Source organism: Empidonax traillii, unplaced genomic scaffold (assembly GCF_003031625.1).
Source record: "Empidonax traillii isolate 1590-97213 ecotype Southwest subspecies unplaced genomic scaffold, ASM303162v1 scaffold93:size1158651, whole genome shotgun sequence".
NCBI lineage: Eukaryota > Metazoa > Chordata > Aves > Passeriformes > Tyrannidae > Empidonax > Empidonax traillii.
In genome coordinates this window covers 367,885-393,448 of record NW_020955286.1, presented here as the reverse complement: position 1 = coordinate 393,448, position 25,564 = coordinate 367,885, and the positions used below count along the sequence as shown (strand labels likewise).

Here is a 25,564-nt window from a genome sequence, read left to right as displayed (position 1 = left end):
TGCTACAGGATGTAGATACATGCTATAGGATGACCCTGCTTGTGCACAGAGGTTGGATCAAATGACCCACTGTGGTCCCTTCCAACCTTACCCATTCTGTGATTCTGGAACTTGGAGGCAAGACTTCTGTGCTGATATCTCCCATTTCTATAGAATGGGAAAACTGGAGATCAATATTCTACTTCCAACACTAGACTAGTCTATGACCTACAGTTTAAACAGCTGCAAATCTGTGAATCTAAACATTTCCTGATTTGGTCACACAGAGCTCAATATCCCTCCCCCAGTCCAAAATAGCATATCATCACTAAAAAAAAAAAAAAATTGTCAGTAAATTTAGTCTTCTCTAATGAGTACCTATTTAATAGCATACAACTTTCAAAAGCATTATTTAAAGAGAGAATACAAAAGTAGTTTTAGTAGGATTTTGAGAACATTCACAAGGATCTGTAAACTTGTAGATTTGAAAACCTAAGTTGAGAATTGATGACATGGCCACATTGCATTTCCACATATTAAAGCAGAAGGGATACTGAGAATCCCTGCATTGAGTCTGACTTCCAGGAGAAAGTGAGGTCTAATACATAAACAAAAAATAAAATCTACGGCAGCCCAGAGAAGTTTAACTGCACAACGACTGAAACACAAACTGGTTCACAATATTTATTACAACCTATTGCTTTAGATAAACCTGCTGTATGGTTAGTAAACCCAAACCACATTATATGAACCAACAAAAAAAAATTACAGCACAAACCACATCTCTGTAAAAGTATGCAGTGGAGATGAAGAGAGGCACAACCTTAGACTTGTAAGTAAGAGCACAATGAATGTGTGAGTACAGTTCTCCTAGTAACAGAAAATTAAGGTAAATAAAGTTCATACTAATGGTAAAAATCAGAGTAGTATTGTTATATCTGTATACAAAGAACACAGGGTCTTTTTGAATACCCTTCTTTCATTCTCCATTACCTGTAAACACAGCTCTCCCAAACCACCTTCCCTCTGTACCTGAACCAGTATATAAAGATCTATACAGAATGTGCAAATCCAGTATAAGTATTTTTAGGCTCTCTTCTTCAAATAGAAGAAATACAAGTTTAAAAACATTAACACCACAGATTCCCTCTACCCAGCCTCTGTAGAAAGACATCCAAGTACAGAAGTAGCAAAACACTGGACCAAGAAATCTGTAAGAATGCACAAACAATACATGAACAATAAATACAAACACATGTGTAAAAGCAAACAACATTTATCAAGGGAAACTACTAATACTGGCAAAGGAAAATGAATTAGGACTCGTCAGCTTACAGATCCGTTCCCAAAAAACATTCACATAATGCTTTAAGTCAACTTATAATGTTAACTGAGATCCAACTACATCTTAGGCTGACAGGATTTATTCGTCAACTCATTCACTAAGATGTGATATCCAGTGGTTACATGCCATGCTCCATAGTATTTAATGATACCATATTTATAAGTGTTCCTAGAGCAAGACGTCAGGAGTCAAACAGTTACTCTGTTGGGTTATTTGCTACTGCTGCCTTTTCATTACCACTCCTCAGATTCTTTCTGCACCAAACATTTTAATACCCCTCTACTAATCTGCTATTTTATGTTTTTGAAAAGATAAGTTAGACAAAAATATTACAGCCTACAGTGAGTGTGGTGCAATCTAGTTCTTGTGTTAAGACTTCTGGCCCAAGAGTAATTTAAGAACAGTACCAGCCTGAGCAGAAGATAGTTTTAGAGCACTTGAAATAGACAGATGTTGAAACAGTCTGGATTTTACTTCAATGCTGGAAAGTGAACCAGAGACTAAAGAATTTACATACACCAATCTCAAGCATAGTCTAGAAGCTCAAGCAATAATGAGAGTTCACTCCTTCCAGAAATGGCTTTAGAGGGTGTTCTTTGCATTTTTCTATGAGTGCAGATATGAACTTCTTCGAAGAGTATTTGAGCTTCCACTTAAGCTAAGAGGGAACATATTCAGTGCAAACAACACACAAGTTAATTCAATTTAAAGCTCTCAAACTAAAGCAAAAAGAAAAAAGCTTACTGTTTGTCTGACTACCTCCTGTGAAACAACTCTTTATCTGAAGGTCAGGCAATAACACTGAATATCAATAAAGAGTCCTTTGGCCAGCACTTCAACATTTCTGTCACTGAGATGAAAGTAAAATTATACTTTCTATGCCTAGAGACACAGAAGCCTCCATGCAATGCTGATATAGCTGCACAGACTTTCAGGGAATTTATTTTTTTGAATAAATATTTACATACAAGGCCAAACCACAACATTTTCACCCTAAGAAAGTACATTTTACTGTAAAACTTGATTTGTGGTGAACGTCCAACAGTTGTCTAACAGTTCATTTGCAAGGTTGGAGTGTATTACAAAACTCACTAGAAAAATTTCTATTTTTCATCTGAGTACTGAGAGGTTCAGTGTAGTTGCCAGCACTATAACAACTTGGTTAAAGTCATTTTTTAGTAAATCAATATTGCCAGGTAGGTACAGTCAGTCCACATATACAAATTACTCCTACCCAGTGTAAGAGAACCTAGCAACAAGCCTCAAAAATCTCAGACACATCAACTTCTTAAGTCACCAGTTTTGAATTTCATATGAGTGCTGGAATTATTGACCACAACAAGGTCAGGTGTCGAGTGTGTTGACTTCTTTGGAGCAGAAATAATGCACAACTATTGCATTAGGGTATCGAGCAAACGCACTGTAAAGAGAACAAAACACAAAAATCAGCTGTCAATACAGACAGTTTTCCATATTCAAACAAGAACATCCAAGTTGTACAGAATCAGAAAGAGACACCTACGTGAAAGTGACTCTTTCTTTTTTAAATTACAACCTGAATATATTTTTGAGAAAACCAGACAAAAGAATTCCATGGATTTTGTAAGCAGGCTTTTTTTTTTTTAATATGTTTTCATTTCTATAGGCACACTTCACTTCAACTTGGTAACAAGTTAAAGACTGGGCAACATGCTTGACCTTCAAAACCTTGTTGAACTTAAGAACATTAGAAAAATTCTATAAAGCAAAAACAATACTGCCTGTGTAAACTGAAAATCTGATGCTACATGCTACACATCAAGAGTAAAAAACTTAATATGTACAGCAATATTTAGACCTATGTTTATTAAAATATTTTGGAAAAACAACCTTTCCTATCATTGTTAATGCTACTGATATCTCAGAAGAGCTCACATCAAGAAGAGAAATAATAACTAAGTTACTCATGTGGCATTTCACTCGAGTTCAAAGATGAAAAAGTGCAAGTAAAATTTGCATTCTATAGTAAGCCATAATTACCTACTAGGAATAGTGGAAGAAAAGTTATTGGCATCCAGGTAATCAAGTAAATTAGTTTTACTTTTAGACATCCTATGATAACTAGGCTACAAAATGTAAATCAGTCAGATAACTACAAAGCTATGAGATACAGAAAACTACACATGTATCTTAGCTTAAAATTCTTTATATCATCCTTCGTAATTCTAGTTAAGAAGCAGGTAGTAGCAGAATGACTTTAAGCCTTTTAGAGTTGTGAAATGAGAGCTCTTGGGAGTTTCTGAAGAGATTTTATACTCTGTTGAAAGCAGATTAAACTCATGCAGTAAATTCACTGAGCGAAGCTTTGAGGTATTCCCAACCACCCAGTTGAGCAATGTAATTTGTAATTCAAACACTCTTCAAATACCTCTCTCATACTGCTGTTCTCTCTGGCTATATACACATTCCAAATTTTCCAACATCTTTAGTTTAAGTGTAACAGATTCATATTTGATTCATATATTACCAAGCTCTCTCACCTGTTACCTATCTTCTTTTTGCAAACAGTGCACACCTTCTCCTCTGTAATAATACACTTCACTTGCTGATGCAAGATCCGCTCCTCCTGGACCTAAAGAAGGATAAAAAACCCAACTTGTTTAAAGAGCTATGCCACACCACAGCTGCTTTCTCATCTGGTGAAATTGCAAATGGTTACAACATTTCATTTTCAGTATCCATATGGCTGTATTCACATTCCCAAGCAGTACAGCACAAAAGCAGCAGGTCTGTAGAGCAGAGCAGATGGTACTGAACACCCAGTACACACACTATATGAATTACAGGATTTTACTTTCAACTTAGTCCAAAGACTAAGGCATTCTAACCACTAAGGAGTGTTTGGGTCAACTACCGAACTGCTTCCTCTGGTTCACTGTATTTGAAAGAAATCCAGTCCAAGCCGTTTGAGATGGTTCTGCAATGCACACCATAGCACAGTGAGTCCAGAGACTTACTGGAAAAACAGACTCCTCATCCAAACTAAAATGAACGTACACTGCATCTCCCGCCGGGATGTTCAACCTACTTGGGTCACATTTCAAGTGCACTACAGCACCATCTAGAGGACACACATCCCATATGAGGAACAGTTAATTTAAATACTGAACATGTTTTAAAACACTGTTCCAATAAATGACAGGTGGTGGGTGCTTACCCTCAGAAACTCTGCATGGAGAAGATTCTTGAGCACTTGATTAAATCTTTTCTTCTGAGCATTTTCTTCAAGGACTTTCTCTAAGAAGATGCGAATCTCATTAATCTGTGTATTTGCTGGGAGTAGGTTTATTGCCTGGAACAAAATATACTTAAGTCAGGAAAAATTAAAAAGGAATAGAGACCAAAACAGAATAGAAATTGACATATTTAGCTCGACACAGTCCATCAACTTGCCTACTATAGTATCTTCCATAATCTTCTACCAACAGTACAAACTGAGTAGTTGCAGGTCTGTCTTACCTTAGTGGTATCCAGTTTGCTGTGATGTAGTTCCAAAACCTGCAGAGCAGCCTGTAGATTGGCTTGAGGCTCCAGCACTTCCATCTTGATTGGTCCCAGGCAATGAACACTAGGCGGGGAGAGATACATCCGGAGCAGCGACAGATAGACCTGTTGCACACAAAAGGAAAGTTCTGAAAATACTGCATGTATCCAGAACTGACAGTGCTAGTAGAACCCAGCAATGGTACTAAGTTGTACTAATGGTATCCAAAATTCTGAAGCGCTCCTTTAAACAGCTCTATCCTTAAAACAATACAACCTGAAAAGTAGCAATGATGTTGAAGGCCTTTCAAGACTTGCATTCTGAAGATTTTCTATAAAAGTAGTTAATAATGTCTCCCTCATCTATCTTTCAGAATTCACTTATAGTGTCTAGAAACCAACACTTCATTGCCTTTTACCCCTATCTTTTCTGTAGATGTATGTGGAATACACACAGAGTAATTTGTCTTCTGAATTCCATCGTAACTCCCGTGATACAGTATCATTCTCAATGAAAAACAAATAAAAAACCAAACACAACCCCCCAAAACAAACAAACAAAACCACAAACAAACAAAAACCACACAAAGAAAAAAAACCCAACCAATCAGTCATCTAGTAATTTCTAAATTCCAAGAGCTTATACATAGGCTCCCTACACAAACCTCGAAAAAGTTGGGAGTACAAAACCAAAACTTTCAAGTCCTGAAGAAAGGTATGAATAGCCTGCTACATCCTTACTGAACAGAAAGACTACAAAGATGAAGCTACTTACATCTTTGTTGCCATCTTTATTTCTGTCGTAATGTTTATGGCAGTAGCTAGAACAGAGAAGAATCAAATAAAATACAAAAACAATTTTACAACTCATAGAATCAGTTCACAGAAATTAACATTTAAATGCTTTGACTACTGAAGTCATCCAGTTAAGTGACCATACATCCAATTTGGATCAATTAAACTGCAGGAGAAAATTACACCATTTATTTTGCATTACAGTGCTGAGAGAAGGGAGGGTTTGTGCAAATCTCCCACTACCAATCTACTTAAAAAACTTTAATGCAGAAGCCAAATTTAATTTGGCTGTGTAAGAAAAAGGGGGAAAAGAGATATCTCCAACCAACACTAGCTTGAAAAGAAGCTACATTGAACAGGCCCCAGTGCTCACATATACCTATCAGCACTGAGTACCTGAGTACTTCTGATTCACTCAGGAGGTTCCCTGGCACAAAATATCTAGAAAAATACTGTATCTTTACTAAGAGGATTCTGCTTAACTGAAGGAGCCTAACTTGGCATGAGGGCTAATGAACGTCTCTCCAAAAAGAAAGATGGAAACAAGAAACTCATTGATGAGAGTCATACTGCGCTAAAGTGCAACGGCAGAAGAGCATGAAAAGGTAAATCTCAAGGGGACAGAATGAACACCTGTAATGAACACATAGTTGGAAAAACCTAAAAGTCAAAAAAACACAGAAACCCAGAAGATCCTGACGACTTAGGAGTGTTAATGTTCCACATACAGCAACATTTCACTACACATCCACAGGGAAATGAGCAAACTAAGACTCGCAAAAAAATAAAGAAATCCTTACTTTTCAGCCATGCTGGTGTCCTTCAAAATATGAACATAAATAAAAAGAGCTTGCTCGTGCTTCCCCATACGACCCAAGAGCAGAGCACGTTCTTCTAGGAGACCTAGTGATAGCATGAAGGATTAAGTCAATAGCTACACAGAGAAATGACAAAAAAAGCTCAATTACTGACCAGACTAACAGTTGGAATTATTAATCTGTGCTCAGACTACAGTTTAAGTTACACTGAGACTAATCTACACTTCACACGTCTCAGAAACCTTTTATGAATTCTTAAGTAACCTTAAGAAACAACAACCTTCAGATCTGTTGAAATATTCAGGTTCATCAAAAAGTTAGGCTAAATATTTAAGTGATGAGAGATGCCACAAGGTCTTAGGTCAACAGTAACAGGAATCCTGCAGAGACTGGCAAACCCAACTGAGCCAGCAAAAACACATCAGTGGCCTACAACTACAGATGCAGTCATCTTGTCTGTTTCTAGTTACCATGATTCTACAATAAGTGAGGAGGTTTTGTTGTACAATGCAATAAGCTAGGGTTTAATTAACCTATGAAAACTGAACTCACCATCAAAGGGGAAGTCACTAATTAGCCGACCAGGTTCATACCAGCTTGACTTCTCCAGAAAAAGCAGAAGCTTTTTACGGTACTCGCCCAAGTCTCCTCCTTCCTCCCCAGCAGGCACTGGAGTTCTATCTATATGGAAGAAAGCAACATAAGCTAAATTTTTAAAACTATTTTACTGCATGAGTACACAAAAGATGATGAACAAACAAATCATCATCAAGAGGAACTAAATGCTGATAGTACTGTTACATGGATTAGGACTCTAGTATACCTGCCAAATTATTTCAGCTCCTTAAAACACATCGAGAGGCTGGATAAAACAATACTCAGTTACTCAAAACCCTTCCTACCCTTAATGTGCAGGATTCAGGAAGCAGTAGTTGCCATTCTACTTAATTATGAACAAAGTGCTGCTTGATCCCTTAAAATCTCTTGGGAGACAATAAACTATCCTGCCCTAAAAACCCGCAACTTTTGTTGTTCCAATTCCTTCCTCACTTAGGGTTTAACAGGAAAGGCTTACAAAAATATGCTATATGAAGGTTCCCCTGTGCTGTCCCATACCCCTGGTCTTCTCACCGGAAAAGGCTAAACATACCTGCAGGGAACGAGTTGAGATATTCTTTCATTAATCCCTGCACTTTCTCACAGTACAGCTGGATCAGACAGTTGTGAAAGTCTGCACCAGTTTCTTCCCAAACATGAATGATGTGTTCCTGTGAATACATGTTAAGGTTCAGTTATAGACACTTAGTCTGGAAAGTAACTTATTATAAGCAAGCAACACTTCCATGCTTGCCTTTACCAATCCTGACTTCAGGATTTCATAAATTTTAATTATGGGATTTTTGCACAACTTATGGCAAGGCTAGCATTCTCTGAGACAGCATCAGACTCTGACTCCTGGAGAACTGAAATCTTACATGTAACATCTTGTACTGAATGTAATGCACCAGTAGGGATTGACTTCTTACCAGATAAGGAATAGTCAAGCTTTTAAAATTTTCTATCAAGAAACTGAGCACTTTGTCCCGTGGCAGAGCTTCCACTTCAGGGAGGTCTTCTGTAAATATCTGTTAAACAAAATTTTATTCACAGAAAGGTGTGGTTATTTTTTTTTAAGTGCCACAGTGTATTTTCTCTGAGGCCCTGAAGCCCAGCATATCATCACATGGGTCTTACAAGAGTAAGCACAAGAAGTAAAAAAAAAAAAAAATCTGAACAGCTTATTCAGGCATTGAGAAGTTATTTCACATCTGAAGAGACTAACAAACATCCCCACTTCTGCCTTTGTGAACACTCTTCTCTTACAGAGTCCAACATCTTCCAAATACAGGAAGTCAATTTTATATCAAAGAGAAAAAAGAAAATAAGTATGGCAAATCAACAATTTGCCATTTAAATACTCTATCAGGCTCTAGTGCAAAAAGTGTGACATCAATAACATTAAATGTTGTAAACTATTCCAAGAATGGACAAGAGTAAGAAAAAGTCAAAAGACTGTCCTGCTCTACCTACTGCTAACATTACCACAGTACTGAACACAGAAAACACAAATTATATCTTTAATTTGATTTAGCATTAATACACAGCTTCTTACATTAAGTTATCCCAATTCCATATACTGCATTAAGAATCTCAACGACAAGGTGCCTGTTTCAACCACACTTACCTTCAGACCATCTTCAGGAAAATCTCTTAGCACCCAGACTGAGTAGGAAAATACCAAGTGCAAGTTTTCTGTGCCTGGAATATAAAAAGCAGTAGGGCTCAATGTTAAAATCCTAAGCATCTATCTACTCACAACACAAGCAGACACCTTCAGAGCCAGCAAAGCTTAATTTACATGAAGAATCAAATTTTTCTCCCTGCTCAAGTCAAGTAAACTGTGGTTAAATCCACCATTTCATTATTTCACAGACATGATTTCAAACAGAAACAAACATTAACTCAAATACTAAATGCCACCAACATAATTTAGCCCAAAACTAAGACTGGTTGTTTTAATCACATTCCAAGTCTCCCTTTACAACTTGCTGTTATTACAGTAGAAAAATCACTGTACTTTTCACTTACATAACTTCCTTCAGTTGTTTTAGAGCTTGTCAGTCTAATGGTCACATACTTCAAAACAAATAGTAAAGCCTCATAGTACTGAAGTAACTAGCATAGAAACTACATCACATCTAATAGCTTCTCAGCTTTTCAGAGAATGTAGGACCTCCCCTTTTAGAAAGAATGCTTGTGTTCGGACAATGCTGTTCACAAAACTAATAAAACACTCTAGGAAAACATGACTGTGTACTCTGTCGACACAAGGTAAGTACCAAATACACATCAGTAATACATACTTGATGACTTAAAAGACCACAGCTACAAGCCTGGAGGAATTTTCTGTAATTACTTGAGTACTATTTCTGAGTATTTCGTTAAATGCCCAAAAATCTATAGAAAAGAGTCAACTGAAGCAGAGTTCCTATTTCACTCAAAATGTAAGTGAAAGAAACTAGGAATACATCCTATACAATTAAAATAATAATAACAAAAAAAAAAATCAATTATTGCTTAGAGTAGAAGACCATAACTACAGAAACCTCACCCAAAGGGTGGGCAAAGGGAAAAATCTGGAGAAACTGCATAGTCTGAAACGCTTTTATGATCTTAGTTTAGGGACTCCCAGAAATAACACTCATCAATTAATCAAGGGAGAATGGGCAGTGCAGTTAAAACAACTACACATACGGTGTTACATTTCTGTTATTTACTTAAGGGGAAATTCTGCAAGTGACACCAGCATAAAACATTCAATTCTTCAGGAAGAGTCAACTTTCTAGGTTGTTTCCACTGTATTTCACTACTGTGAAGTAAACAAACATTTTTTATCAGTTTTAAAGAGCTGACCAAGAAAAATACAGAAAAAAAAAATTTCAGGTCCCGAAACATAAGTTCAGAAGTCTAAAAAAATTTAGCAAGCTGCCAAGATTTTAAAAAAGTATTACAGACAACTTGGGTAACCATAGGTCTTAACCTTCAGCCATGTCAGGTAAAACAAATGAACAGCTGACAATAGTCAATTGAGATGATTCTATCAAGAATTACTTTTTAAGTAAGATAACAAGTTTCTTTTGTAAAGCTGTGTTGAACACAACATACATTTCTCTAAGATGAGTGACATTACCAAATGACACCAATGAGTAAGAAGTGTTAGACATGGCACAAATGGGAAAGGTCTCAATATCATTATTATGTATTATCACTGAATAAACATGTTGCTAATTGAAGCCAGCAGTTTTTAAAAGAAATAATTATAGAAAAAAATATCAAACTTGGGTAACAGAATAAGACTAAGAGATGAACAAAGGTATTTCCCACACAAACTACACACAACCAAACCAGCAGTGTGATAATTTTGAATAGTTTTGCTTTTAGAAATAATATTGGATGGGAGGGAACTATTCTAACAATTAGCAAATACAAAGACTCAAGAGTTCACAACAAGCAGCCAATCAGACAAGTTTCTACCATGATGCTTGAACAGCAACTACAATTGTTAAGTCATTATCTAGATCTACCTTAACACAGGAGACAACAACTTAATATAGGATTTTCATCTCATGAAAGACAATACAAAGACCAGCAACTGGAAGTTAAGACTTTCAGCTAGAAAGCCTAACCAGAAGTTAAAACTTGCCTTTCGTCAGTGATGATAAATCATCACTGGAAGAAAATTCAAAATACTATGGCTCATTTTCTCCCAATGGAAATTTTAATCAGAAACAAAGAACGTTTTCCAATAAGATATTCAAGTTTCAACAAAACATTCCTGAGCTAATACTTGAAGTCTGCATTATGCAAGGAACCAAACCAGACGACAAGGATATCCTCCTTTAGCTTGATAGTTTCTAGGAAGTTGCCAAACAGAAGAATAACCACTAAGCCAAACAGGAGTAACAGCTTCACAAAAATACTGCTCTCCTTCACACTCACCCAAATGCTGCAGATATTGCACTGTCCTCTCATGACCCTTCAAAGGTGAGTTGGCTTTCTTTGACTGATCCACCAGTACCTGTAGTGCTTTCAGAACAAAAAAATTCATTCCGTTGTAACACAAGTATAGTCCCAACCTGAACCACAAAAAAGTGCATTTTTCTTGTTCTGCTACTGAAGACAAAACAAAGGTTGGTTTTGAACATACAGACCAAACTAACAGGAACAAAGACTAATCTGATCACAAGATGATGATTAAACAGTCTCTTCTGAATACTGCCTGCTCACTGAAGACAAGTAAAAACTCAATACAAGGAATACATGCTTCTATTCCTTCTCCTCTCCCAACCACATACTTACCTTTCTCGTGCAGACCTTTCTTCTCATACAGTATTATCAGCTCACTATATTTGTGTGCCTTCTTTAGTACATGCTCACTCTCCTCAATATGGCAGTGATTGTTCTCCAGACGCAGCAATGGTGCCACCAGCGCTACATTTGTCTGCAAGCAAAAAGGGAGCACTTAAATGTATTTCACTGGAAGTTCAACTTCAAAGCACATAGTACAAAACACGAATTAGAAGCAGGGGCTGGGGGGCAAGGAAGCCTTATAGCAGAAGAAATACAAGAAATGAAAGTTTAACATCTTAGAGTAAGACCCATGTTAATTTCCATCATTTCTGGGACATAAGACTGAATCAGAGCTACTCCCCTTCAAGAACAGAGGTCAGCTTTGAAAAGCATTATAACAGCAAAGATCATACTCTTCTGCATTCAGCAGCACGAGGCAACAAAAACAAAGTTAGAACTTCAAAATACACAGGCATGCCCATGGTCTTTCAACAGACATAGCAACCAGAAACAGACACATCTGCTTACTCCATGAAACTGCTTCCTGAACAGTGATCAAACTAGCTAACCAAGTTTTACACATCATTTTTAGACCAAAGACAGACAGTTGTGTGAGAATTTCTGAAGTAGTTCCTTATCCTCCTTCTTAAATATTTCGGAAATTCCAGCAGAGCTCAGGTGGCAAAGGAAAAGCCTCTAGGTCAGACAGACACTCACATGCAGGTAACACTTTAACAGGGTGGTATCAATGATTTGTAGCAGCTTCTTTTTCGATTTGATGGTGGGTGTTCCTTCCATGAGTGGTGAAGTACTGGACTGATGGTCAGAATCATTTAGCTTCTTCACTAGCTGACTTCTTTTCTGCAGGACATCAAATGAAATTTTATCTGGAAAATGTCATAAATTTCTACATCTCACCTCAGCAAATACAATCTACCAAGTAAAAGGACTAAATTAAGCCAATATAATAACTTGATTTATAACATTGTTTCCAAAAGAATTTTTGTTACTAACTATTCAACAGATGAACTTTACAACTACATTCAGGTGTATACATTTGTTTTGCAAATTTATAGTTTTGCAAAATGTCCAGTCTTGAGAAAATAACCTGAAGGAAATTCTGTTAACCTGAGTAGAGACATTTTAGAGAAGTTGGGCAACATTCAAAACACTTGGAAAACAATTTAGGTTTTGAACTATTAGGCACAAAAACTATCTTCCTTTGGACACAAGCTTCTTTTTAGTCTAGCAAGGATGGCAAGCAAACAATTCAGGTTCCAGTTATGACAAAATAAAGAGGGCAGAAAGTTACAGTGCCCATTATCTCCTTATCCATATTTTAATGCGTGCTCTTGACCTGTCTCCTGGACAGAGTTTCCTCCACAGTGGTCACCAAACAAAAACAAAAGATCAAGTGTTCAAGTCTTCTTCACAAGGACACCAGAAATAAAACACTGGACTCATATTCAGATCCGATCCACAAGTTAATTTTGTCCAGTAACATAAGATGTTTCCCACATAACTGTGGGCTATCTCATGTGCTCCATTTCCCCTGCTTACTCAGGAGCTGCTGCCATAGTTTCCAACCATGAAGACAGCCCACTAAGGCCAGTATGACAGAGCTGGAGTAGGTGTACTGCTTCCTACACACCAAAGTTAACCAACAAAGCATGCTAAAACTGAATAACCCTGCTCTAAAAACAGGTAGAGGAGCACTCACTTGAGTTAGGTAGTCTATCAGAGCTAAATGTGCCTTCTCCAGCTCTGCCCCAGAGAGCCCTGGCAGGGGGTTGGGATACTGTAGCTGTTTCCTGTAATCTGTGGGCAGGAGGTCAGGATACAGACCCATCACATGAGTGGGATCTAAGCAAAAAATAACTAGTATTAGTAACCATTCATAATATTTTAGTAAACTCTTCGAGTCAGCTTAGCTTTCCAACAGAGCAGTCTGTAGTCAACTTGTATATACATGAGGTTCTAGATAACAAATTCACTCGTTACAAAAGAGAAGCTAAAATAAGGCAAAAGCAGCAAGAGAAAAACTGTTTCAAAGTTCAAGCACAAGAAGTTCCAACCTGTCCACTTCGCACACCTGGAGGACAAGTCATTATAACAATCATCTTGTTGCTCTTCCTACAGAATCCCAGCAATAATCACTCTGACAGTAAGCTAGGACTTCTAGGAAGAAGCACTGTTTTAAGAGAAGATTTATTGTGCTTTTGAAACAAGAACTGAATAGCACCATCTCTAACTAACACCCATGTTCCCATAGTTTAAGCAAATTCCAAATTACTATCCTCTAATTTAAAGTTCAAAGTATTTTGAGTTCTCCTTCCTTTTCTTTTACTGTAGTTTTCCAAAGCAAATATGATGTGTCATCAAAACAAGTTCTAGGTTTAAATGCACAGGAGATGCCCTGTCATCAATAATCTCAGTCTTAAGCACTATTCTATGGAACAGTTCGGTCTTAAGTGTTCTTCCAATAGCCCTAGTACAAATCAGAGGAGTAGCATCAGAGCATATTTTGACTTCTTAAAGTACAAAAAAGTCTCCTGGTTTCAGCAGCTTGGTTAAACGAAGGGCTAAGAGTCCTTTTGTCTGAGTAAAATGACTTTGCAAATCTACAGAAGTTCCTTATTTTTCATTCCAAGTCACAAGCAGGCTTTTAGCAGCTGCTGAAACACTCAGCTTCAAGGGTCTGTGCACATGCCATGCATACTGCAAAATAGCCTAGAATACAAATATATTCTGCACAAAGGGCAAACTCTTGATTTAACTTAACTTACTAGGTGTAGTTGATTAAGTACTATTGCCAGTTTCACCAAAAAACAACTAAACAGCTGTCCAGGTTATTTGCCGTTCACAGGGGACTGGTCTGCATAAGACACCTCCATTTTAAATTAAACAAAACATTAAAACAAAAAGCCCCACACAACCACCCATGAGTTTCATTTCATTCCTTCTAGGCTAGGTACCTCAAAGCTGACCTAAGCATTTACCTGTACCAAGTTTGGCAAAAACTTGCATAGATTCATCAAAGCGCTTCTGGCAGAAAAGGTTGAAGGCAAAGAGGTTCTTTATGTGGTGAATTTGTTGTCGCTTCTCACTATCTGAATCATCTTTCATTTCCTACAAACATACAAATCAACAAAAATTAAAAACTCTTGGGTCTCATATATGAGAATATGTAAGAATATATAAGAAATAATGGGAGCATTATACATTGGACAGATTAGGAAGAAACAAGATAATCTTCCAAAGTGAACATCTCTGATGGTGCCTGTCAGGTGCTATGCTTACTGTGTCACTGAGACAACCTGGAAGGTTTGAAAGCTACCTTTTATTATCTATATAACTGCTCTGTCACAGCAACTGTCTCTTCACTCATTTGCCTCTTCAAAATTTTTTTTCAAATCAGCAATTCAAAATGCAATTAATTCATTTTAATGTAATTCCAGGGAAGTTTCCAGAAACCAAAAAATCCTAAAACAGTAAGAGCAGTAGAATTAAACATACTGCATATCTATAAAATATCGTTTCAGGAGTAGCACTAAAAAAACCCCAAAAGCCATGTCACAGAACACACAAACCTTCCAAACAACATTGTCTGCAAGCAGCCTGCAGACTTTTAAGTCTGACTTCAAAATCTAAATGAAGGTAACCAATTAAACAGCTAAGAGGTAAGCTTTTACACACAAGATGATATCTCAAAATCTAAATCACAGCAGATCAATACGGAATAACGGCAGTCCAAAACTACAGCTTAAGTCAAAAAGGTTGAAGTTTATGAGTTTGTGCAAAGTGGACAGTTGGAAGGCTACACTCTGACTGATTAGTGGACTTGCTACAGTCAAGCAGATGGCAAACATCCTTTTGTTTACTTTTGCACAACTACATCCGCTGCAAACTCAGTTTTTGAGTACTTACTGCCAACTGCAAAGCCAACTCAAACTGTTTGTCCTGCAGAAGCTGTTGGATCTGTGTTGCAATGGACACCGGAATGAGCCGCCAAACAAAGTGATTACTTGCTACATATATAATATTTGTTCTGTAAACAAGACAAAAGTAGTCAGTTACTAAGTTCCAGTGCTGAGAAAGAAGCAATACCCTATCCAAAAAATACAATCCTGGTTAATACACATATGGATCAACCTGATAAAAGACCAACTTGAGCATTATTGCAAAGCAGAAAGGAGAAGAATATATGTCCAGTGATCACAAATTCTAAAGACACTCAACTCTACAATTTCCTCCTCAAGATATGGCCTCCACCAATCTCTACATAAAAAACCCAACAGACTGCTTTCATGCTATTTCTTAAGCTGAGAGACTTAAAAAAAGCTGCTCTTCTCCCAGTTTTTCAGAGTGGTACCATACACCCAGAGAGCCTGACAACAGTAATAATCAGTTCTGTTCAATACCCTCCAGAGGTGATGAAGCGTGGTCTCTGCAGCTCAATGCTCTGTACAAGCAGCCGGGGCTCAAAAGTGCGGATCTCCACATACCTTGGCAGAACAGCAATGATGTAGGGAGGCTGGTGTTCTGTTAATGAAACAAGAAAAATTTAAGTTGATCACTCTCAAGTATTCCTTGAAATAAACCAGACCTTAAAGGCTTCTTTCCAATTTTTTTCCCCTTGAAATGTGCTCTTCTTTTCCCAGAAGAACTACAGTTCTTTAACACACTACCTTCCATTTCAGACCTTGTCCCTTTATACAAGATAAGCAATATGCCTATTTTATGATGAGAAAGGCATATAAACTACAAGCAGAGAACACTAAGAACCAAATATAAACATATGAAATCTTTCCAACAGTACAACTTAAAATACTGTAGAAACTGTCACACTCCAAATCCAGCTAGTTTCAAAATACTGGAAATATAATGGTTTTATCACATACAGAAGAGTACAGAAGTAAATTTAAAAAAAAAAAAAACAAACTTCTGCTACTTCTCACCCATGGCTATAGGAATATCTGTCCAATTCAAGGCACATTTCTGAGTACAGACCCCTTCTTCGTTAAGCACAACTGTTAGATCATCTTGGCCAACGGCAACTTTTCCATCTGCTACAGGAGCTACCAATGGTTCCAGCTGCTTCCCTGTGGGAAACAGTTCTTTGATGGATCCTTTTCCATCCACCTAGGATAATAAAGAAGATAAAAAATCTGGTTTTTAAAATAACCTTCATTTCACAGCTGCATGAGACTAAAGCCAAAAACCCCTGGAGGGATTTACAGTCCATACTAATCACTAACAGGACCAGTGCAGTTTTAAAGAGAAGCAATAACATTTTCTGCATATCTTATCTTGCTTATACATCATTGTGGAATAAAGAATTAATATCTGAGATGATGTATTCCTGTTAACAGTGTTACTATAACAGTAGCTGAGCACATCGCTCATACAGGTTTATAAAATGCATAGCACAGTAGCAACATCAGCTGCAGTGTCCAAATACTTAATCCAGGCCAAAACTTTTAACACTGTTTTGTTATGGCATGAGTGAGTGCTGCCACATAAAAAAAAACAAACTAAAAGCCAAGCAAACTGTCTAGTCTTTCCCCTGCCCTAGCCTATCATTTTGTGGCCACATGCTGTCCCGGGAACTGCGTCCATACCAAAAAATTGGCTGTTTCATGAGCCAATGAAACAACTCACTACCACCAAAACAGAGTATCTTTCTCCTTCAACTCCAGCTACACATTCTTGATGCTTCCCTTGCATTTATAGCTTAAGCATTTTCTAAATCAACAGCTAGCTAGCAGAAAGTTAACACCATAAAAGCATGCATATTTTTTCTGCCTATTTAGTGAAAAAGAGTCATTCAAGGATAGGTCTGTCAAGCATCAAAACTAACCCAAAGTAGATACTTGGACAGGTAGTTTCCACCCTGGTTGCTTGAGCAGCTGCACAACTACTCATATATAAGTAGAATGGAAAGAATAAACATCTAGGAGAGCACTGCAGAAAGATATCCCTTCTTTTATGAGCACCATCACTTTCAAGTGATCACATCTGGTTTTCCTGTTGCCTACAGATTAGTGTTGCCAACCATGTAAGAACACATTTGTGGTGCACCTCCTCTTCACCTTATTTTCCTATAATATCTGCAGAAACCAACTATAAAGGCAGAAGAGAGAATCAGCTATGGTTGTAAGTGAAGCATTAACTGGAAACTGTAATATAATGACAGCAAGTTTAGAGACTATCAAAGTGAAACTATTACAGTTCAGCAAGAGAATCAAAAACTAAAACATAGTTACATTTCACTGTATGTCAGATATTCTTGGTCTTTTTTCCTTCTTTGAGCTATCTCCTTTCTTAATACATTAATAAAATGCAAACTGAGCTTACACAGACTGCTGCCAATCCAAAACATATCTTCCCTAATGCCTTTTTTCTGCAAGAGCTGTAAACACTGCTTTCAACAGTAACAAACAAAAGATCACTTCATGACAACATCAGTTTAAAAGTACAGACTTAGATGCCCTTCCCATACCAGGAGTACCAGATGCTGTTTTTCATAAATCTGTTAGCTAAATCCCTGAGCACAGAAGCAGCCTCCATAGTCTTTAATGCTATCCAAATCTTCTAAAAACACTATAACACACCCCATTCTTACCCGGATCAGGTAATAGTCCCTCTTGAAGCCTACACAGATGGAGTTTTCACACCAGGCCATAGACTTGGGTACGTCAGGCACACTGAAGTCCCCCTGTGGAAAACAGGGAAAATAGGTTAAACTGGCTATTATAAAAGAAAAGTCAAATCTGGCAGTGCAGAGCATAACAGGCACCATATTCCCCACCACACATGCCTGACATCTACTGGTCAAGGAATGGCAGTATTCAACTAAAAGGCTAGATTCATGCACAATAGAGAGGTGTGCTCTGAGTTAGCTGGTAGTTTTCTAGAAGGGCACTGTAGGTGAAAAAGTCTCTACCCATTCCAATCAGTTATTTTATTTGTTCCAGTATTCACAACTGCAGCTCTCTACACTGGTTGTCAGTAATCATCTTCTGACTTGATGACATATCTGGAAAACTTGGGAGTAGAATTGCACCCACTTCCATAATGCTGTATTTAGGTATACATTCACAGATGCTCTATGCTAATATGCTCCACTGACTTACAAGTGTACTACAACCAGAACGGTGAAAATACAGGACACAGCTCTTAATTTAATTTATTAACTGTATTAACAACATTAACTGGGATTCAAACCACTTTTATTTTCTGCTTCATTGTTATATCTCTGCAGAACCAACCAGAGTCAATGCTCCATAAGTCAGCAGTGTCTCTGGGTAACAGGGACTGCATAGCAAGCAGTAAAGAGCAACTACACTCCCTGTTGAGGCATATTAGATTACAGAAACAACTCAGCTCACCTGTAGTTCATGGAACTCTCTGTCCTTCCAAAAATACAGCTGTAGCTTCTTACGCACTGCCACACACATTCTCAGCACCTCTTCCCCTGTATCTGATTGCTGGGAAAACAGACAGGCCTAACTCATAGGCACTCACATAACAGGAGGCAAGTAAGATAATACAAGGCCAAAAGAATCCTCAGCCCGAAGCAAAGCTGTCAACTGAACACCAGCTTTGTTCAAACTTGCCAGAAGGACATTGCCTAAAAAACGGGAAGGGGGGGAGGTGGTGTCAGAATACTTAAAACCAAACTTTGGCAGGGATTGTGACACCAAGAAAATGCAAAAAAACCAAAAGAGCACCAAAGGCATACCCACACACAAAGAGAAAATAAATACAGAGCTATCAGTCCAGCCCTGAAACTAGGATAAATATCTGGAACTCTGTGCAGTATAGGAGAGGTAAGGAAATGGAACAATGCAAAGAATGTGTTATACTAATAGATTTAAATATTAATAACTTCTAATATTCTAACCTATTGAAAAAGCTTCTTGACAAAAAATACTAGGAAAGTTAAGTGCCTGTACATGCAAACAACAAGCCCCTTTGCAATGACCAGATGTAAAGGTGCTTTGAAACACATTACTTTTCACATCTAGAAAACCCCAAGTACTTTCTAGAAACTATATAACACTTGAGCTTCTATGGGGCAAAGAGAGAAAATACGATGAAGAGCACTTCTGGTTATGAAGGCTTCTGAATTATATGGTAAGATGAGAAACTCACTTGGATAAAAATGAGTCACCCAATAAACCATAGCACATGAACAGAGGACTGCTATACCTTATGGAACCATTTTATGGCTTGAATCTACCACAACTGCCCTGGGACTCCGCAGGCCAATAAACAGAAACAAAAACGTAACAAAACAGTGATGAAGTTGCTTAGGCAAGGGAACCACCATGAGCTAGTACACTGGTAATTCTAGGAAAGGGAATGGCTTTTAAGACCTTTAAAAAAAACAAGACAGTCAAAGTTAAGCTTTTTATCAACAGTTGCAATCACAACAGGCACAGGAAAATGCCTTATGAAGCAGAGGAAGAAAATTAAGGTGACTACATTAAAAATTAAGCAAATGCAGTAGGTACTAATTTTAAAAACACTAGTACCCAAGCAATTAGCACACAACACAAAATCAACAAACCTAATCTATACAGAAACATGAAAAAGTTATCCTTATTACGAATAGTAAGGACACCTGTGCCACTGTACTCCTCCCCTTACCTGGAGATCACAAGTGAAGAGAGATGCACCTTTTGCCTTGGAAACCGTGGTGATTTGTTGAAATGTCAACAGGTCATGAACATAAATGTTATTTTCTGTTTTAAACAAAATTCCAATTATTACTCAATATTTAATACATGTAAAGGTCACTGCTAATTCAAATAAGTTATCACATTTTATGCTTATATAAAAAGAAGAACTTCTTAAACTAAGAGCTGCAAGAAAGGAAAAGATGTGTTTTCCCAAAAGCTGAGAAGTGCTAACCCCCATATAAATATAAAAATTTCAAAAAATAAGACTAACACCAACGTTGGTAAATTACATGCAGGAACTGAGAACAAATGCTAATCAAGCAGGAGTGGGAGTGAAAGGGTCAGCAAGCAGGCCAGAGCAGAGCAAGTTCAAGATGGAAGATTCTATGAACAAAGAGCATTTTGAACTGGCTTCTGGAATTAGTGTAAAGTGAACAGCTGCAAACGGAGGGTACTGTGGTCAGGTTTTTATACGCACGAGGACGCAAGCAGCAGAAATCTACACATGCTGGAGTTGGAAGAGCCGGGACTTGGAGATCATAAAGAAGGGAGCAGCAGCATAAGCAAAAAAAACCCACAGGAAGATCATAAGGTTAAAGGAAGATAGCCAGAGCCAAGCAAACTTAGACCTTCCACAGGATGGTAAAAGATCACCATCTACATTTAAACTGAATTTGGTGTAACACATCCACAGTAAGTTTGTTATATCAAAAAAGTTTGGACAGAAGTTTTAGCCCCTAATGTACAGTGCACACATACACGTGCATGTGTATGCTCAAATGCCAATACAATCTATATGCATACACACACACACTTCAGTGCACAAACGTACTTCTTCATTTCTAATCACAAAACAGCATTAATGCTCTGTTCTCCAAGCTGGCTTACAACAAGCAAAGCTGCTTCTCAATCCATGCCACTTAACGCTTCCTCTGCAAAATGAAAAGCTCAAATTCCACACAATGACTTCTCAACAACGAGACTGCTACGCAAGTGTGTGGAAAGAGTGCCACATTCAGATAAGTAACTGCATTGAGCTCATTAAACATTAAAACGTTTTTCTTCACTTACCTAATAGACTGACCAAAATTTTAAATTGAGAAACAACATGAATCTGAAAGGGAGAATGGTGTTAGTGACTCCATTCATAAACTAAACTTCTGAACAAGGGTTGATTACGGATAGTTAAGAAAATGCATCTTGGATGATCTCAAAATAATGAAAACAGCAAGACAGTTATCTATGCACCACCTTCCTTCAGTTACTGCAACCCTTTCAACTAACTATCACTTTTTGAAAGCTAGAATGTAGCACTTGCAACCTAAGCTGGTAAAAAGAGCTATAATAACGGGCATGTTACTAGTACAAAAACACTTCTAAAGGATATGCAAAGTACGGCTGAAACAGGCTGCATAACCATTCAGGTGTTTTCCCAAGAATCAATATAATCAATGAGCACAAGTTCTCCAAAAAAAAAAAAAAAAAAAGGAAATGGCAGCAAGACTGGCAGTTACTTTGGTTCTACATTTCCAGTAGGTGGAATTACATTCATATTCCTATAGGATTTCATATGAGAATCAAAAAATATATTACAGTCTATTCGTGTATTACCATCATATTTACAAATATTCTCAGCCAGAGAAGCTGAAGATTTTACTGCTAACCAAAGCCCAAAATAAACCTGCAAGTTCCAATTCTTTGCTTGCTACTTTAGCAATCAAACCAAGCTTATTCTGTTATGGGAAGAGTGGGCAAAAACACGGGTGTGTTTCACTGTTAGAAGAATCTAGTTTTTGGAAATTTTTTTGTTAAGTTTAGAGATTGAAGATGTACATTATTTCATTTATTGGCTGAAAACAGCAGAAAACTGTCCCCACATCAAGAAGATGGTATTTCCTACCTGCTGAATCTTCTTTGAGAAGTTCTTGTTGGATTTCTCTAGTGTCACTTCAAACCTATTGCAACCTATCAGAAAGATTTGAGAGAGTATGTAAACTGAAATTGCCCTCACTCATGATTGCATACATCTGACACTAAGTAGATAACAAATAATTATGAAAGCAAATGCAACACTGAAAGAATAACACTTGTAACATATCTGTGATACCTTTTATTAATAGCTAAATGCATCAGAAGGTCCTCTACATCAGAAGGTGAGGTGAAAATGTAAATTACACTTCTTGCACCCATCCGAGGGCCTCATCAATAGTTACATTTTTGCCTTGCCAAAATTTCAGATTACAAGACTTATTTCTAAGTAATTTGAAACCCAGAGATACAAAGACAGCCATAAAGTCTTAAACCACACTTTAACCATCAAATATCAGCAATTTAAATTGCTAGGGAGCACATCACTGCAAAATAGACATGAAATAAATACTGCACCACAAGGGTTTAAAAGGAGGTTGAGGGAGAAAGACTTACAGACACTTTCTGATGACATAACCTCTCCTGGCATTGATGCAAAAAAGGGGAAGAAATTTACCATGTGAGATAAGACACTAGCAACTCAAAACTAGCACATTCTGACTGGAATAGACAGCCTACAAGTTTCAGAAAAAGCAAGCTGAATTCAGTCTGTAGAATCCAAGTATCTACAAATGAACACCCTTCCAAGAGCTGAGAACTTGGAAATACACATTTTATTTTTACTTTCCTGGCCGGTGCTACACAACATTACTGTGTTCAGTAACATCATTTTCTACATAATAGCTGATAATGTGAAATACAAATCTCTTCAGTGAAAATCAATTTTAACTAAACTGAAAATAGAACAGTTCTATTTGTAGCATCCCTAGAATAGACTATGAACACTTACGACTCTCAAAGAGACAAAGAGAAGAGTATATATACATGACAGAACTAGTTAGGAGGGATCCCTCTCCCCCATCTATGATGCTCATGGACCCACTGAATATATATGCTCTTTCACTAATCCAGTCCATTAAAAGACAACGTCAAACCCCTCGTAACTGGCACTGCTTTTGCACATATTTGCACACTCTATTCATAAAAATTACAGTAGCTTACTATAAATTCAAACAGATAGAAACCAGACCTAAAACATAGTTTTAAACAATGCCTCACGTTACTTGCTGTCTTTCTTGCACGTCTGAAAAATGGTATGAACACTTTCACCAAAGATCATACATAAATATTCATTTAACTTTATGTAGGAAAAAATCAGCAATTAAACACACTTGTGTTAAAATCACTACAGCCTCTTAAAGTGCAGGAAATAAAAATAACATTATCAACTTTTTGTGCCATTCTTAAAATAAACTTACCTACGTCTTTCTTGATCCTGTAAAGCAGAAGATGCCCTTGTTTGGTTCCAACAAGGAGCCATTCCTCTACAAAGACAGGGGAGAAAAAGAGCCTAATTAGTTTAACAAATACTGCCCTTCCCAGCTGTGCTGGGTTTGGCCAGGGTAGTTAATTTTCTTCACAGTGCCTAGTAAGGGGCTATGTTACATTTACCGGAGTACTTGGGAACCTTTTTCAAATGCCAAAGAGGACATTCTCTAGAGACTACTTGTCTCCTATCACCTCTCCAGTGGAAGGGCTCATAAGTAGCTTTCATTGGCAGGAGAGTATAGCCAAAGATCAAGCAGTAGAACTGTACAAACAGCCTAAGCATCACATTCCACTTGTTTATACAAAGGTAAATGAGCACACCATTGCATCTTCTGTGCAGTCAAAAGAGGCAATAAACTATTCTTCAGATGTTATTATCTCTGAGAGGAACAGTACTGCATAGTGGGAAGTGCTGTCAGAAGTAAAAACAAATAGGTCTACTTGGATTTGACTGTTGATTTTTTTCAACAGTCAGGTTTTTGTAAGAACTCTCCGAAAGAGCTATGTTTGGAAGGATAGTGGCAGCTTGGCTTAGGTGACATTTGGATTGGTTGGACAACCAAGAGCCATTTAAGATTTATAAAAGAGACCTATAAAAGAGAACCTTTTAAAACACAAACTCTATGGCAGGCTTTCAAACTCTTCCTCTTTACAGCATCTACACCATACAAAAGGCATAGAATCTTTATAGCTTGATTAAATGTGAATGAATTTCTTCCTTGCTGAATATCACAGAGGAAAGCAGCACGCATTAATATTTCTACATCTAGTGCTCTCTCATTACCAAACACACTTGCATTTTAATAAAGTCTTGTTTCCTGCAAGACCCTTCTTCCACTAGTTGGTACAAAAGTTGTAGAGCCAGAATTATACCTCTTTTTACAAAAATATACTGCCAGAAGCCTGCAGATTTGAACTTTTTCTCTACTTCAGCAAAATAAATGCTTTAAAAGAAATAAGAGATAAAAGCTGCAATGCAGGAGTTAACTATCTTCACGTACTCTCCAGTACATAACTTCAGCATCAACAAACCATGCACAAATGGAGCACTACAATTCAGGATATAATTTGGTTCTTAAAACAGATTAGTGGGGGTCACAAATCCATCGTGTTTGGAGTTCTTTTAATTATCGATTTTGTGTGATGGTAGTACATCTGATGGTACCTGATTAAGGCTTCAATAAGCCTCATCAAGCCTTATCATTATGACAGCTGGTGCAGTCACCTGACCAAAACCTTGACTAACAAGTATGCAAGAAAATATAACCTACAGTGATATACCATCAACACATGCAAACAGATACTAAATCTAAGACCACCATTCCAAGATAAATTTAAGTCAAAACACAGGGGATGCTTTTTTAGCAAAAAACAAGCCAGCCCCCGGTTACAGCCCTGGGAATGCTGGCAGCCTCCCGCTCAGCCGGGCGGGCGGGATAGCGGGGCCCGCGCCGCTGGCACGTCCCGCTGCGAGCACGGCCGGGAGCCGGGACACGGGACCCGCTCCCGCCAGCTCGGGGGGCGGCAGGGCCCAGCACGCACAGGGCGCAGCCAGCCGGGGTCGGGCGGAGCTGCCTCCCCCGGGCCGCCGCAGGGCAGGGCGCGGCACCCCCCGCACGGCTGACCGGGACGGGACGGGACGGGACAGCGGAGCGGCTCGCACGGCGGTGCGGCCCCTCCGGCTCACCCCAGGCGGCCAGGCAGTCGATTTGCAGCGGCAGCTTCTCCAGGATCGGCACATGCTCGAAGGCGTCGTGCATGGCGGCGACCCTCACGGCCCCGGCTGCCACAGCGCCGGCGCAGGTAGTGCAGCACCGGCGGGGCGGGACGGGGCGGGGCGGGGGAAAGCCCCTACGGTAAGACCCCGGCGGAAGCGCCCGCGCCGCCCGATGGTTCCCCGCCCCTTCCGGCACCGCCCGCGCCGCCGCCGCTTCCGCCGAGGGCCCCGCCCGCGCTCCTCCCGCCCCGCTCGTTCCTCCGCCGGCCCGCGGGGGTCTCGGCACAGCCCGGCGAGTTCCGGCAGGGACAGAATGCCAGGGGCTGTCCCAGCGCCGGCAGCCCTACAAACAGGAGCGGCCCGCCCCGGGGCTCGGACGCGACGGGAAACGCATATCGGCACGGCCAGGATGCTGTCGCCGAGAAGACTCTTCTCAGCCTGGCAGGATCCTTGT

At 38.6% G+C, this 25,564-nt stretch overlaps 1 protein-coding gene across 2 annotated transcripts; it reads right to left on the bottom strand.

Moving 5' to 3' along the window:
• Window positions 1–2,309: 2,309 nt before the first annotated feature.
• Window positions 2,310–25,255, bottom strand: VPS39 (VPS39, HOPS complex subunit). Of its 2 annotated transcripts, XM_027881696.1 has the most exons (26): window positions 25,081–25,255; window positions 23,324–23,389; window positions 22,461–22,487; window positions 21,937–22,001; window positions 21,108–21,150; window positions 20,005–20,099; window positions 18,741–18,839; window positions 17,975–18,067; window positions 16,308–16,491; window positions 15,771–15,891; window positions 15,277–15,397; window positions 14,349–14,478; window positions 13,070–13,212; window positions 12,067–12,210; window positions 11,359–11,500; window positions 10,999–11,085; window positions 8,684–8,757; window positions 7,986–8,084; window positions 7,610–7,727; window positions 7,012–7,140; window positions 6,442–6,544; window positions 5,622–5,667; window positions 4,823–4,972; window positions 4,521–4,655; window positions 3,844–3,935; window positions 2,310–2,744 (listed from the first exon to the last, which is right to left on the bottom strand). In XM_027881696.1, the coding sequence occupies exons 1-26, from the start codon at window positions 25,151–25,153 to the stop codon at window positions 2,669–2,671; spliced, it is 2,655 nt and encodes an 884-aa protein (XP_027737497.1). In that variant the 5' UTR covers window positions 25,154–25,255; the 3' UTR covers window positions 2,310–2,668. The 2 variants fall into 2 exon arrangements, with proteins under 2 accessions (XP_027737497.1, XP_027737498.1); XM_027881697.1 differs by lacking the exon at window positions 22,461–22,487.
• Between the last annotated feature and the right edge of the window lie 309 nt (window positions 25,256–25,564).

Coding starts and splice junctions, on each gene's coding strand:
- VPS39 (XM_027881696.1), bottom strand. CDS start 25,153: ATGCACGACGCCTTCGAGCATGTGCCGATCCTGGAGAAGCTGCCGCTG. Junction 11,501..12,066: donor TGTTAAAGTGTTACCTGCAT/GTGAGTGTCTGT, acceptor TTTTGCTTGCAG/ACAAATGTAGCGCTGGTGGC. Junction 11,086..11,358: donor GAAAGGTCTGCACGAGAAAG/GTAAGTATGTGG, acceptor TTGTTCTGAAAG/CACTACAGGTACTGGTGGAT.